This window comes from Cupressus sempervirens, chromosome 11, assembly GCF_028749045.1.
Source record: "Cupressus sempervirens isolate cs-2001-9-10 chromosome 11, ASM2874904v1, whole genome shotgun sequence".
NCBI classification, from domain to species: Eukaryota; Viridiplantae; Streptophyta; class Pinopsida; order Cupressales; family Cupressaceae; genus Cupressus; species Cupressus sempervirens.
Window position 1 is genome coordinate 476,519,695 of NC_143128.1, and position 15,530 is coordinate 476,535,224.

The 15,530-nt window shown below is 35.3% G+C and overlaps 1 protein-coding gene across 3 annotated transcripts in view; it reads left to right on the forward strand.

Annotated features, from left to right (window-relative positions):
- The window catches only part of LOC149530442 (WD repeat and SOF domain-containing protein 1), a 100,140-nt gene that overhangs the window by 12,070 nt on the left and 72,540 nt on the right, over positions 1-15,530 (forward strand). For all 3 annotated transcript variants that reach the window (XM_089811296.1, XM_089811297.1, XM_089811298.1), the window contains exon 5: positions 12,865-12,892. In XM_089811296.1, the coding sequence (XP_089667422.1) occupies positions 12,865-12,892 (28 nt within the window). The remainder of the gene's footprint in view (positions 1-12,864; positions 12,893-15,530) is intronic.

Genomic DNA, 15,530 nt, shown 5'->3' on the forward strand with positions numbered 1-15,530 from the left:
CTTTTACAAATCATAACATTAGAAATGCATTTGGTAGGCAACCAACCGTTACAACCCGCTCATTCTTTGAAAGCCAATGTTACACAAGAATTTTCGTTTTGCATAATCCATCACTAGCAACAGTGACTAAAGAGCACAATGTCTTTTCATTTTCTTAGAATAAACATCAACGACAGAGATCATAAAATTCTCTAAATTGGCAACTCTAACAACTTCCAACAATAATGCCTTTTTTGGGCAATGTCCAAACTTGCTGATGGTTACATAATAAAGGGCATAACTTTCTTGCAAGCCTTTTCTGTACAGAGATAAACACAAGATTTCTCACGATCACCAAATGTATTCAAACTTGTTGTAAAAAGGTAGAAAACTCTTCACATGATAACCATGAAGCCCAATTGATTCAAACAAAAATAAAACTTGGTTCTTATGAGTCCCTTGCAAAGATAGTTAAAAGACAAACCGAACGCAAAGATCTCATATTGAAGCCATGTCATTCGATGATAGGAACAAGCAACACCTCTAGGAATATACCACAGGCTAAACTTAAGAATAAGCTCGCAAGGAATGAAGTCAAACAACAATATCAGAGAACTTTTATTTGCTAGAATCTCCTCGCCTCTCCTCGATGGCACCATTCTCCATAGAAATACGATAATAAAGAGCATATGAATGAGAACTTTTATCAAACTTTCTGATAGACGGAGGGAGTGGAATAATATGATCCTGATTGTAACTCCCGATCATGAATGGTCTGTGTATATGTATCTTGATCGTGGACTGTTTGAGTATGAGAATCTTGATCATGCATGCTCATATCGCTCTCCACGCTTTTGAAGCAACTTGCTCCTCATAATGTCTGTGGTTTCTTTTGATTGAGAGTAGAAAGAATTGGCAGCAACAGAGACCTCCACTAGAAACCATAAATGACTATACTGGCTGAAGGAGAGATGCCATGATATCATCAAGTCTAGCAATAACAAAGCATGAGGGAATGTCTAGATGAGCTGATCTCTTGCCACAAAACCATCAAGACTCACTTCTGAAGATGTCGTAAGTCTACATGATAGAAAGAATCTTTGCCGTAATACAGATCTGTCATGCGGGAAAATCGGGGCAAAAACACAAGTAGTTTTTTTTAGTTAAATAACCACTATGTTTAATACATGTTACCTTGAAAGTTATGGAAGGTTGACCAAGAGTTTGAAGTGAGTTTTGATTACATTTCATTTAGATGTAGAGTTGACATCTCAAATGTACTGCACCATTTCGAATCCTTACGTTCTAGTGCTATAGGAACACCTAGTTTGGGTTAGCTAGGTTGGTTGACTAAACCCTAATTGAGTGATAACATCATGTTTCAAGCGTATTTAGGTTTCCTTAGTTCTTCGATTGATTTTAGATTAAATTTGTTTAGGTTTTAGTTAGGTTAAGTCTATGTAATCCATGTTTTGACAACATCTCAAAATTACACCCTTACCAAGGTACATTCGGGCTCAAACCCTAATTGTTGACTAAGTCAACCTTAATTGACCAATTACATTTCACATTGTTATATTCGTGTAATTTTATAAGTTATATTAGGTTATTGAGACATTTTCCATTCGTTTAGTGTGTTGATTTAATCTCCTAAGTGTATTAGTTCACATCCTTTCAATAAGCTTATCTAATACCTTCATACATGATTTCGTTTATAACCAAACTTTAATTTAAGTAATTGATTCATTAATTTTCAGTCATAAAATTTATTCTCCAGTTGTCTTAAAAATTAAAAATTCAGGTCATTAGCTTCTAACCATTTTCTAAGACATTATTAGGTCTAATAACCCTCTTCTTTACAAGACATAAATAAGTTATCCTACATGACATCATGTAATAAAATAGTTACTCTTGAAATGAAATAAAATAAAGTAATAAGCACTTCTACTAAAAACTAAACTCTACTAAATACTAACTCTATACTAATCTTAACTACCCTAAACATAAATCTCTAACAACAATGCTAATATTACACATAATCCACTAAAACTTCCTACTACATCCTAACATTCAAATCAAATATAGTAAACAAAATCACTAAATTTAAAGATAATTCCAATACTATAATTAAATTTTAATAAAGGTAAGCTAAACCATAAAATAATTACTAACTACGTTTACCCATACTAATTTCCTAACGTTCCTCTCTAAACATATTTCTAACCTACTAACATATTAATTTTACACTTACCTAAACAATCACCCTTACACCCTAACCCTTACCCTTACCCCTGGTCAAACCCCACTTCCCAAAGTCCTAGGGCAGTGTCTAAGTGTAGGTATGTGACCCAGGCCTAATCCAAAAGTACGCTTGTCTCACCTCACGATGGGATGTTTGTGTAAAGGAGGGAAGGGTTAAAGGTAAGTCAAAACATAGGATATGTTGCCTTTAATAATTTAATACCTTACTTTGTTTGCAAAAAAGGCTACGTCCATTTTTTTGGGGAGTAGAAAGATGAGGTGGAGGTGGGGCTCACAGGTGTCCCATCCTCCCTTCCATCATTTCAACGCATGTCTCCATGTAGATTAAAGGAGATGTGATGGATTTGTATCAAAATTAAGTTAAAAAATTTCATGAGTTGGTATATTATGATTTAAAGTCCTAATCCCTCTTGCAAGATTGCTATACCTACTTTTGAGGAGAGGGAAGGTGACGTCATCCAAGTGCAAGTGGAGTGGAATAAGGAGTTATGAATTAAAGTTTTCTAGGTGGGATTGTGGGGAGAGTTATGAATTGGAGTTATGAATAGAATATGATAGTTTTTTTTTTTAAAGGTTTAATAATATATATGGGTGATACAATGGCCCATTTAAAGGTGAAACTTTATAATATTTTTGACTCTCAAAGAGCTTTGAAAATTAATTATTTTCCCCTATACATAAGACAACATCCTGAAGGTGGATGTTTTGACAATTTTGAGAATATATATATTTTTTGAAGACTTTTTTTTTTTTTGAATTTCCAAGGTGATTTTGTTCTTCTAAGTTGGGTTATGTATTGGAATACAAATTAAGATAATACTATTACCTAGGAACTATGTTCCTAATGTTTATATGGGCTTACAAAACTAATAGTATATCGATTAAATCTATTAAATCAATAAGGTGGGACACTATACAATTTATCATATCCAATGTAGGTTAATCCAAGGATTATGTTCCCTTTTTAATTTGCATTTGAACTCATATTGAAAATTCACACAAAACATACTTACGATCAAATCCTTCCATTCCTTCATCATTTATACAAGGGAATAAGTTTTTCACTATAATGTAAATCAACGTTTAAACAACCATGTCTTTTAATTTCATTTAGAGACATTTAGAGACCAGAATTACAATGGAAGAATTATTGAAACATTTTAATAATACAATGGAACTTCTCTTAGATAAGGAACTAACTATCATTTTCTTTTTCTAAACAACAGATGGCTAGCGACTGTATATATATTTTATTAAAAATCTGATTTAAAGACTCAATCAAGAAAGAATCAAGGAAGAAAACCCAATATTGTTGTTGTTACATATTTAGAGTTAGAAATGAATTGTGAAACCCTATATTTCTGCATTCATCCTATACCAATCAATTTTCAAGGGATTCACAATGAAATTCGTTTAACATGTTGTCTTTTCTACTATCAAATTTTATACATTAGGATCATATTTCCCCACAAGGAGAAGTCTCCATGGACCATAACAATGAACTCAAAAACACCATGGCAATTCTGAATCCAGTTTTGCTTCTTTTCAAGATACCATCCAAGAAATCTGCAAATACATAAAGACAACCATGGAGAGCTTACCTCCCAACCAAGGCCTCGATGTGAGGCCCCACCCCGAGCTTAGGAGAATTAGGATCGACTTGGTGACAATCAGATACACTCACAATGACATAACAAATAAATCCCATCCAAGGTATGCACGATAGGTTCCATATTGAACCAAGACTAGGGAGAAGGTGGATTTTTCCAAGTAGGAGATGTCAATCACGGACACAAATCACATGCCTCTTCCAAGGCTAACAAATCACAATGAACTTTTGCTCATTCTCTCTTTATTTTCCAAAATCAAATCATTTCGTATTGACAGCAAGAGCCCATAACACCTTACTTTTTCCCTCTCCTCATCATGTGAAGAGACTTTGCTCTGACCTGGAGTCCAACTAAAGCCCTCATCCCGTACATGGCTACTTCTGCCATATTCGAGGGTAAGTAATGCCAACACACCCTAAACAGTTTTCCCAACAAAACCAAAAGGAAAATATGAAAGGAAAGAAAATAAGAAACCCACAAATACCTATCCCTCACATGATTCAACACAAACATGAAATATACACATGCAAGAGATTTACATAAGCAAGCAATGGACAATGCATGAAGAACATGGCCATGAAGAATCCTACCTTCACAAAGGTTATGGCAAATGGAGTTTTTAGACGAGCTAATCCTTCTTCCTCTTCAATTCCAAGCTTTACTTTCTCTAAATGTAGAGAAAGGATGAACAACCTTCAACTCTCAAAATGACCACTAAATAGGCTTCTAAACTCACCCACCTAAAAAGGCCATAACTCCAGACTTGTTCCTACCATTAAGACAACCTTTTAGGAAAAGTGTAAACTTGACAAACCTCATGGAGATAATCAATTTTCTCACTAAAGGAAAAATGAGATATTTAAGGGGTCATAAAAGTCAACAGAAGGGTCTAGAAGGGTGGAAAAGCTCTCCAACCCATCCACATGCCCTTTGGGCACTTGGATTACATTAAATTTGGGCTTTAGGATCATTTTAGGACCTATATAACTGACTTGAAATATTTGATCTTTTTAAAACCTTAAGAATGAAACCCTTCCACTAAACCCTAATTAGGGTAATTAATCTAGGTTACCAACTAATTAGTCTTAGATTACTAACTTAATCAATCTTCGGGTAATGGGTTATATTGCCAATCCTAATTAACAAGTTGATACACATACGTATTATGAGTGTCAAGTGACACCATAAGATTCACTGTTACATAACATTCAACACCTTACAAAATATAGAATGATACACACTGTAATGATCCCATCTTTTGGCCTTCATGTTCTTTTAGTAGTTGACCAAGTGTGTGTGCGTTAGCCTTGTTCTACATGGTCCCAAGGGCTAACGAAGGGTTTAATGGGATCCTAGAGTGTTTTGGCCTAGTCCTTTCCAGTTTGGGCCAAAACGAAGTTGATTTACTCAGTTTCAGGCATACTTACTATTTTTAGTAAGTCGGCAGGACACAGTGCAGGTCAATTTTGGTGGTTGGATTCGATACTCCTCAGTGAGAGCTTTCCGATGAGCTATCACTCACATTATTCGGAGTCCGATTGCTAATACATTTTAATGCCTAAAGTTTTATTAAAGTAACGTCTAATTTAATTGTAAAATATTAAAGTGTTACTTTAATATTTATTTTATGGTGATGTGTACCCAAGAGAGACATAAGGGGTATTTTAATATATGTTTTATATTACACATCTTTTATCCCACATTGCCCATATGAGTTGAGCGGACCCGTGGGAATAGAATAAAAGGAAGCATTTGTGGCTTCATTAGACAGGTTGAATATGAGAAGAAATTGGTATGTGAGTTGCAGCTCAGTTCTTGGCATTTGAGGACGTCTATCCTCTCTTGTAACATTCTAGACGTCATTCCCTTGGGGTTTGGCCTTTGGAATTCTTTGTTTTTGGCTTCATTATCAGGCAGTTTAGTTGCATTTCCGGCTACAGGCAGATTTGGATGGTATTATGAAGGTAGTGGACTGATTGAAGGACAAAATATTGTAGCAGCAAGTTCGAAAGCATGGGCTGGAGTATTATGTCAATACTGCTGAAGTAATTAGTGAGTTGTTAAATCTGCCATGTATTTGGTTTTATGAATTCTGAAAATAACATTTTATTAGCAGCAGTTCATTTCCACTTTGCATATTATTGTAGTTTCTTTCTTGTTTATGTTGTATGATACCAATTCCATGCACAAAACACTACAAACAAATAAACGTTTGATTTTCGGAGTTATAAGGGGTTTAAAACATTAAACGGAGAAATAAGAGGTTGCATGCAAACTGTTTGACAAAATTCCTTTCAGCAAATTGGTTTAGTTTTTTGGGACATCCAGGGGTGCCCATTACAGTGGTATCAGAGCTATAAGTCCTGCCATCCTGTGGAGGTCTTATAGGGAATTTGGAACAGCCGGATAGAGGGAAAAAGTGTTTGACGAAATGTCAAAACACTAAAATCAGAAATAAATAAAAAACACAGGCTAAGCATTTATGTTTGAGCATGCGACAGGGGTCTTATAATTTCCGCGATACCAGAGCAAGACAAAATAGGATTTCAGACTTGCAAAGCAAACAGTCTAGTACATCCGTGCAGGGGGACATTGAATCCAACCATACAGACACAGAGGAGATATTCTGTGATCAGGACAATAATATGGGTGATCGAGATGACAGGAATACAGGATTAGGCAGAGGCAGAAATGCTAGTCCAGATCAGGGGGAGGTACTGTTCAGACAGTTATTGGGTACATTAGAGAAGGGGCAACGTATGCAATAGGAGCAGAATAGGCAAATGGATATGATGTTGCAGCTTATGGCTAGACAAATGGGCATCAACATTGATGATTTGTATGCTGCTCCAGAGCAGAAGGTAGTTGATTCCTCAGGTGGGATCGAGACACGTATAGAGCCAGCCAGTTATGATGTTGGTGATGTGGGTATTTCGATAGAGTCTATAGAGACATGCGTGCAAATTCAGGAGACCACATATGAAGCCTTGTCAGGGGATGATGATGTAGCAATAGTGGAATTAGGAGAATGCAAGGGAACTGTCATATCAACAACCACTTCTATGTCAGTTGAACCATCCAATGAGGAGTTTGGTAATAAGCATTCGGTTGTAGATGTGTGCTCTGATGATAGTACACTTGTTATTGCTAATGAGGTGAGCAATATAGTGACAGAGTCATATTATACTATCGATCAACAAAGTGTTAATGTTCACTCTTGGGATAATATTATGTTCAACATGGATGCAACATTGTCTTATGACAATCTGATGTTTGAGGCTGATGTTGATCATTCACCTGAGTGGAGTTGGGCTCAGTTTTCACTATCTACAAAGATTCAGTTTTGTGTTGCAGCAGTTGGGAGGAAGAGGTTTCATAGATCTTCTATGGAGTTGCCTTATGGTGACATTCTGACTTCATCAGCACAAGTTTTGAATGCTAGGCTACAAGGGTTGGTCCTGATGATGCGGGTTTGCAGTTGGTTTAACTTCCATATGGATAACACATATTGGGATCCAGGTGGAGGTTGGAGTCCATTATGTTACTTAATTGCTTGAGGACAAGCAATTTCAAGGAGGGCGGATTTGTAATGATCCCATCTTTTGGCCTTCACGTTCTTTTAGTAGTTGACCAAGTGTGTGTGCGTTAGCCTTGTTCTACATGGTCCCAAGGGCTAACGAAGGGTTTAATGGGATCCTAGAGTGTTTTGGCTTAGTCCTTTCCAGTTTGGGCCAAAACGAAGTTGATTTACTCAGTTTCAGGCATACTTACTATTTTTAGTAAGTCGGCAGGACACAGTGCAGGTCAATTTTGGTGGTTGGATTCGATACTCCTCAGTGAGAGCTTTCCGATGAGCTATCACTCACATTATTCGGAGTCCGATTGCTAATACATTTTAATGCCTAAAGTTTTATTAAAGTAACGTCTAATTTAATTGTAAAATATTAAAGTGTTACTTTAATATTTATTTTATGGTGATGTGTACCCAAGAGAGACATAAGGGGTATTTTAATATATGTTTTATATTACACATCTTTTATCCCACATTGCCCATATGAGTTGAGCGGACCCGTGGGAATAGAATAAAAGGAAGCATTTGTGGCTTCATTAGACAGGTTGAATATGAGAAGAAATTGGTGTGTGAGTTGTAGCTTTGTTCTTGGCATTTGAGGACGTCTATCCTCTCTTGTAACATTCTAGACATCATTCCCTTGGGGTTTGGCCTTTGGAATTCTTTCTTATTGGCTTCATTATCAGGCAGTTTAGTTGCATTTCCGGCTACAGGCAAATTTGGTATTTTGCTCATATCTTCTTCACTACTTGTCTGACGCTTATGCCGCTTTGAGGGAATGGTATTATGAAGGTAGTGGACTGATTGAAGGACAAAATATTGTAGCAGCAAGTTCGAAAGCATGGGCTGGAGTATTATGTCAATATTGCTGAAGTAATTAGTGAGTTGATAAATCTGCCATGTATTTGCTTTTATGAATTCTGAAAATAACATTTTATTAGCAGCAGTTCATTTCCACTTTGCATATCATTGTAGTTTCTTTTTTGTTTATGTTGTATGATACCAATTCCATGCACGAAACACAACAAACAAATAAACGTTTGATTTCCGGAGTTATAAGGGGTTTAAAACATTAAACGGAGAAATAAGAAGTTGAATGCAAACTGTTTGATATAATTCCTTTCAGCAATTTGGTTTAGTTTTTTTGGACATCCAGGGGTGCCCATTACACACACATTTAGATTTCGATGCAAATAAAACTCTTGACAACGAGGTTCGAATCACTTTATTGGATTCAATCTTAGTCTTACAGTTTGCACATACGGTCAATTACCGATTCTTTGATAAATTCCATGGTTAATTATCCTACACACTCAATTCGAATATCAATAGTTTGATAACATCACATTCATATATTTAAACCAATTTTGCATAATCACTTTGATCAAAATATTAAAATTTTCATTTAAATAAGCTTTCTCATTTCTGCACACATTTAATCATCCCTAATTGCATAATCAATATAACATAACCTATTCATCAATTCGAATTAAAATACTAGAATAATCATCATTAGGCATGCATGTACCTAAACATCATAACATCATGCATAAAGCATACTGAACTATTTGAATACATATAACCTAATCATCAAGTACCGTAATTAACATCATCATCACAAGATGAAACACTTCATATCATTGTTAGTACAAATCAGTGTTTAAACAGTCAGACAATGTAGTAAGTCTTGAATCACAGAGTATCAAATCATGAACGTATCAACTGATCTCAATTTCTATTAGGATACCTAAACCATAAAATGTTAATTCATATCCCATCATAATTATTATACATAAGATCTTCATAATTTATCACAATGTCCTTTACATGGTTTTTAGCAAGAACAACAACATTTCTCCATACCATTGCTTTTTCATACTCATATATTCATTCAATCTCCTATACAAGATTTAATGGAGAACATTCATATTTAAATAAGTACATACGAGGAGGGTTCCTACAAGATCTTGCTCATGCTCGGGCACATGCTATTATATTGTCTGCTTCCATCATTGTGTGAGAAAGCAAAACATGGTCTCAATTAAAACATAGCCACTAACGAGAAAGATTGCCAATGCAAATACAAAGGAGAATTGAGAACGATCCTAAAGAGACATGAATAAATTCTCTCACAACCATCATATCAATCATATATTATCCTTATTGGTGTTATCAACCTATGCTCTAGGACCATGTTGAATTTAGCCCAAAAAATAGAGATAAACAACAATAAGGCAAACCAAATCAGATACAAGGGACACACAGAAATACCTTAGGAAAACCCTTCGAGAATGAAGGGAAAAACCCAGCCACACAACAAAAGGATCATTTTATTGATAATAAACTTCAAGTGTACAATATCGTTTGCTTGATGCAATATATATAACAAGAAGAGAGAGACTTCACATTACAATGGAGGGTCTCTTTTGATTTCAAAAAACATAACTCTTTATTTTAAATACAACTCTACATATTTTTATGCTTCAACACATCTTGAATGACACATGTCATTTATATTTAATATTACAATTTAGCATAAATGTCCTTTTCAGCTGAAGGTGACCATTATGGAATTAACGCCTAGAGAAAAAGATTTCTATCGAAGCTACGAACTCCAACATTTCTAAGTTGTCGAGTATATGCTAAGTCCTTGCTCAACTGAAAGTCTTGGGTTTGCCGAGTACTCCGAGTCTGAATCTGCAAACTATGGTCAGAATGATTTTTACCTTATTTAATTCCACTACAAGTATTGGGAGCTGCCAAGTATACCTTGATTGCAAATGATTCATGCCTAAAGGGATACAAGTAAGTGTTAATTGTACCTTGGTTACAAACGATTCATGCCAAAAGGGTGACAAATAAGTGAGATGATATTCTTCTTTCCATATCGCTTTTAGAGTAACCTAATACTTTCAACCATATTCAAAATAGAGCAGATCCACTTTCTTTGAGTTTTTTCTGGACCTTACCATTGTTCATAGTTTAGGTCATGAAGAAAAATACACAGCAACAATTTTTCTCTCTTTCTAGAGATTGTTTGGCCTTAGATGGAGGAGAGATTCTAGAGGTAAAAGTTGTCTTCCTCCTAGGATTGCCCAATTAAACCTCCCTTAGTTCTATCTATTTGCTTAAGGCACTCAAAGCTTTCTTTGGCTCTTTCACTCTGAGAGATGAGTTATTGATTCCCTTGGGCCAAGATGTTAGTAATAACAGTCCACACCACACAACTAAGGGGGGGTGGTGAATCAGTTGTATGCAATATTTATAAACTTCAAATTTCATAAACAAACCTTTAACCAAGAATATTGCAGTGCATAACAAGATAAAAGCCAACACCATAGCACAAAGATTTTTGTGCTTGAGGAAAACCCTGTTAAGGGGAAAACCCCATTGGGGATGATACCCACAAGATCATGCACTAATAGGAAAATGTCACTGTTAGGAGTCAATACATTACATTTAATACTTCTGTCCCTGTTAAAGGACTGAACCCTTGTTAAAAGGTTCTCATTCCTATAAGCAGTTCAGAGCAAAAGGCTCATTGGCAGAGAACACTGCTCGGAGACAGAAGGTTAAACCCACCTTCAAGAAGATTCACTGTCTGAAATGGTAGAGGTTAAATCCATGATAGATGAACTGAGTGAATGACGACTCAATTGCCTTTACAGTACCAATGAATTACACTTCGGAATGATTACAGATTCCACTCATACCTCTACCAAAGAATCTGGCAATACTTTCAGGTCTACTATGATATCCAGCATCAAGGTTCGCACATACATTCACATTCCCATACATTCCATATATTACAACCAAGGAAATTACTTTCCTTCATACAGGTTACGAACAAGTAATTAGGTTGGCCTGTTAGGACTTCCCCAATGCACAAATATTAAAATAGATCCATGCTAAGATGCACACGACACCTCTTGCAATTATACAACAATTACAATTGTCAAAGCATATGCCATGATCCACAATTAATGCTCGCCAATCCCAGCAACATGCTTACACCATCCTATCGGCTCCAAAAAACAATAATCTATATGCCACATGCTGGCGATCATCACAACATGAACCAAATGAACTGCAAATCCTGAAGCATCCACTACTCCAAGTCTTCTACCACACTTTATGCTTGCAGACCTCAAGTCCAACCCATCTACACATTATATCCAAAATAGAGTAACGATGCCTGGCATATCTCTGTCTGCAACCAGTCTTCGCAAAAACAGCTGTAACTTACTCAAATCATTACATCAAGAGCTGCGACTGTAGACATAAGATCTACACTCATTTTGCAACACATATCCAAGTTTGCATATACAGGAACGTCTTACACTATCCATACTATTCTAATTAATATTGTGTAACACATTGAATCTATATCTTTCTAACTCCTCTCTGAAACTCCTGAACATATATGTTGACATCAATGACAAAACCTGTATGCCAACACCTAATATATCAACATTTCCAACTTAAAAATCTCCCTTATCATCAACAATCTCTCCAATACTCAATACAAGATACTTGATATGTGATAGTATTTGACTCCTTTCACAGCTTCCTATGTTATCTTCTTCATCAATGTCATATTTAGTTGAGGCTTCCTTCTTAGGGGGTATTTTTACTGTCTTATTTCGCAGGGTCTAACCACTCTTATGGCTCCTTGCTTTGAGTACCTTTGTACAAGCTTTGCTCAGTTACTTTTCTTATTGAAGTGTCTTTTCTACACCAGTTCTTATATTTTGTGACTGGTTTCACTTTTTAAATACCATTATTTTATTTTTAGATAGAAATTATTATTTTATCATCAATAGTTGCCTGTAAAATCAGTAAAAGCTCCAAAGTCCATCTGTGATCTGACATCTTTCTGTATGATGTACAAACTGATTTCCACTGATAATTATTAACCTTTGGATGAAGATATCTTTTTCAGTTTTATAAAGAAGCTGTGTATGCATACCTACATGCATGCATACAATCAGAATGTTTGAGAATATCAAGGAATTGGACCCAGAAGAAGATTTATTTTGAAGAAATCTGTGAAGGCCTCAATTTTTCTGTTCTGGTTATAGTTAGCTTGTCCCTTCTTGCGTATCAGCATCACTTTTCTCTCTGCCCTTTTTTGATGAGAGCATGTTTTGTGCTAGATTTCTGCAGCATTTGTTAAGATGAAGGATTTTGATATCCACTTTTTCTTGAAATAAATTAAATGTTTGTTCTGCTGATTAGAAAATCATCTTTAGTGTCATTTGTTAGCTCTGTGCTTTCCTCATGAGGTAATGTCTTATGTACAACTATACCAAAGTGTAAAAAGTCTTGGGAAATTATCTTGGGACTTAATTTATTGTTTGATTTTTTTTTTCTGTGTGATATTGGTGTCTATAATTAAAGAGGGATTGATTGAGATCATCTATTTTGCTGATATTATTGCAGATATCCGACTGTGGGACATTGCTACGAGGTATGATTATACAGATTTGTACTCTTGTTTTTACCTTGTGGACAATTTTTAGTACTGTGTAGATCTTTCTCTCTTTGTTAGAGACTCAAAATCATGTGTTCATTACACTGAGTTTTCAATAGTTACTGTTCAGTATTACCAGTCAATTTTTCTGGGAAGTAAGCAAAATTGGTCTTAAATTGAACTGGACAGAAGCTACTTTTTTTGTAATTTATTTTTCTGTTTTCAACAATGGAAGCTATGATGGTGTAAAGCTATCTCTGCTCAAAAGTGATGACGTGGACTTAGAATATTGCATTTTATTCTGCCCTTGATTAATGTCCAAAATCTTATTCCCGCTCTTGTGGCAAAAATCAAGCAAGTGATTGAAAGTTGAATTTGCTACCCTCTGCTTGAACTTGAAGAATCTGGTGAGCAACAATTTTATCATCAATATGAATCTCGCAACTAGGCTCTTTCACTTCTCCGAGGAGGAGGACCGGACACAGGATTATTGTATTGATCTGTGTTTTTTGATGTCGAACTGTTTCTATGTTTACACATTGTCTTGTGGCTTGTTTGTATTGATGTTTGTAGCTGCAGGATGTATGCTGATTACTTGTGATGGTGCTCTTTCATATACATGAGTTTGAGGGTACGAGGAGACATACATTTGAGGGTATGAAGAGGCATGCGAAGAGATGTGTTTGGAAATATGAAGAGACATGCATTTGGAAAATGAAGAGACTTCCAGTTATAATATGAAGTTTCTCAATTCAAGATATATATCATTGTGTGATGAGTTTAGTATTCAGTGAAAAGCCTTGTATTGAGACCTCTATTATTTAATAAAAGATATATTTTTTGGCGTGGTTGGGTTTTGCCCCTAAGATGGAGGGTTTTCCCAGATTAAATTGTTGTGTCATTCTGTGTCTTAGTGTTCATTATTTTGATTATTACTGTTTAACTTTAGTTTTGATCAAAAACATTAACATGGTACTAGAGCTAGTTTGGATAACAACTGTAAGAATTTGCCTAAGGCAAAGAGTGAAAATGACAAGATCTAGAAGCTCAATTGATAACACAAGAGAGATAGGTATAATGATATGATCAATTGATTAAGTCAATAATGGTCTTAATAAAATGAATAGGATGCTCAATCAATGAAATACAATGTAGATGTGCCTCAATATATAGGCAATTCATGATAGCTAGAACTGCTGCTAGTGATAACCTATCAACTGGACAAGGTGTAATCACATGTCCACCATTGGTGGATCATCCTCTACCATTCAACAAAATATGTGCAACATGTGCAACGATGAGAAGATGATAATGTAATAGGGGAAATAGGTGGATTTCACACACAAAGAGGTATGAGATGACAACTAATTCCATGATTTCTCTAACACCATGTGCTAAATGAGATGCAAACTCCTATGTGTCTACATGAAAACTAATATGCAAATGCATTATCCTAAGTAAACTTATGTAAAGTGTAATTAGTAATATTTAATTACACCACCAACAACAAATAAGATTATTCAAGGATTTTGATAGGAGAGTTTGATGAAAACTTGGTTCTTCTACTTGGGGGTGGATTTGAGACAAAATCTGCACCTGTGCTTAATTTAATCGAATGAGGTATTTATAGATTCTGGACTATTTCCGATAATGAGAAAGTAAAGATCATTTTGTATTGTGCAATTTATTATATGACTGAATATCAACAATAATAATAGAATTTATATTTTGATGTCTTAATATTGAATTTGAATAAAAGATATTAATAATTGCCTTTAAGTCTATATGTATCGATGGAAAATTGTGAATGTTAAATTGGCACTTCGTGATTATGCATTGGGGAGTTTGTTTTATTGGTTGTCCATTATTTTTTAAAATGGGCTCTTAGCAAATATATTTAAAGTTGTTTCCATTGAAGATTATGAGTAAATATTTCATCGATATCTTCATAGAAGTTATTGAAATATTTGTTGTCTAAGTTGGAAATAAAGCCGGTGATAAATTAGCAATTTTGGTCATATTATGTGCAGATCTTATTGGGTATTTTGTTGTGGGGTGTAAATTCTGCATTGAGTAAGCCGAACATTAGCCAAGCTTGAAGTTTTGGGCAAATGGAGCATTCTTATTGGGTGAGCTTTTACTTTTGAAACATCTTGTGGTAGCCATATTTGAACAAGCCGCACAGGTTCTTCTTGCCAGATGAATTCTCTTATGTCTGGATTTAACTCAAGAATCAAAGTAAAGATTGTTAATATGCTGTCTAGGAGGAAACATTAGTTGAGATTGATTTATTCCATCTTCAGCATAGTTTGCAAAGGGAGTTGGAATTGGGCACTTTGTGAAATATATTGGTGTTGTTGTATCTTAGAAGTCAGGGTTGAGTCTAGGCATCGATGGAAACTTATGTTGGTGAATGAATATCACAAATTGCCTAGTAGAGGCCTATATGTACTAGTATTGTAGGCCAATATTGCACAGAGTAGTATTGACAAAGCCAAGAGTTCACGTAGGGGTATTTTATCTTATCCGGATTCCTATTTGTATTTGCATTGTCAGTTTCAGTCTCTTCTGATAACTATAACATCATTGCATGTATTTGTTTGCTACCCTCATCCTCAAGTCATCATTGACTATT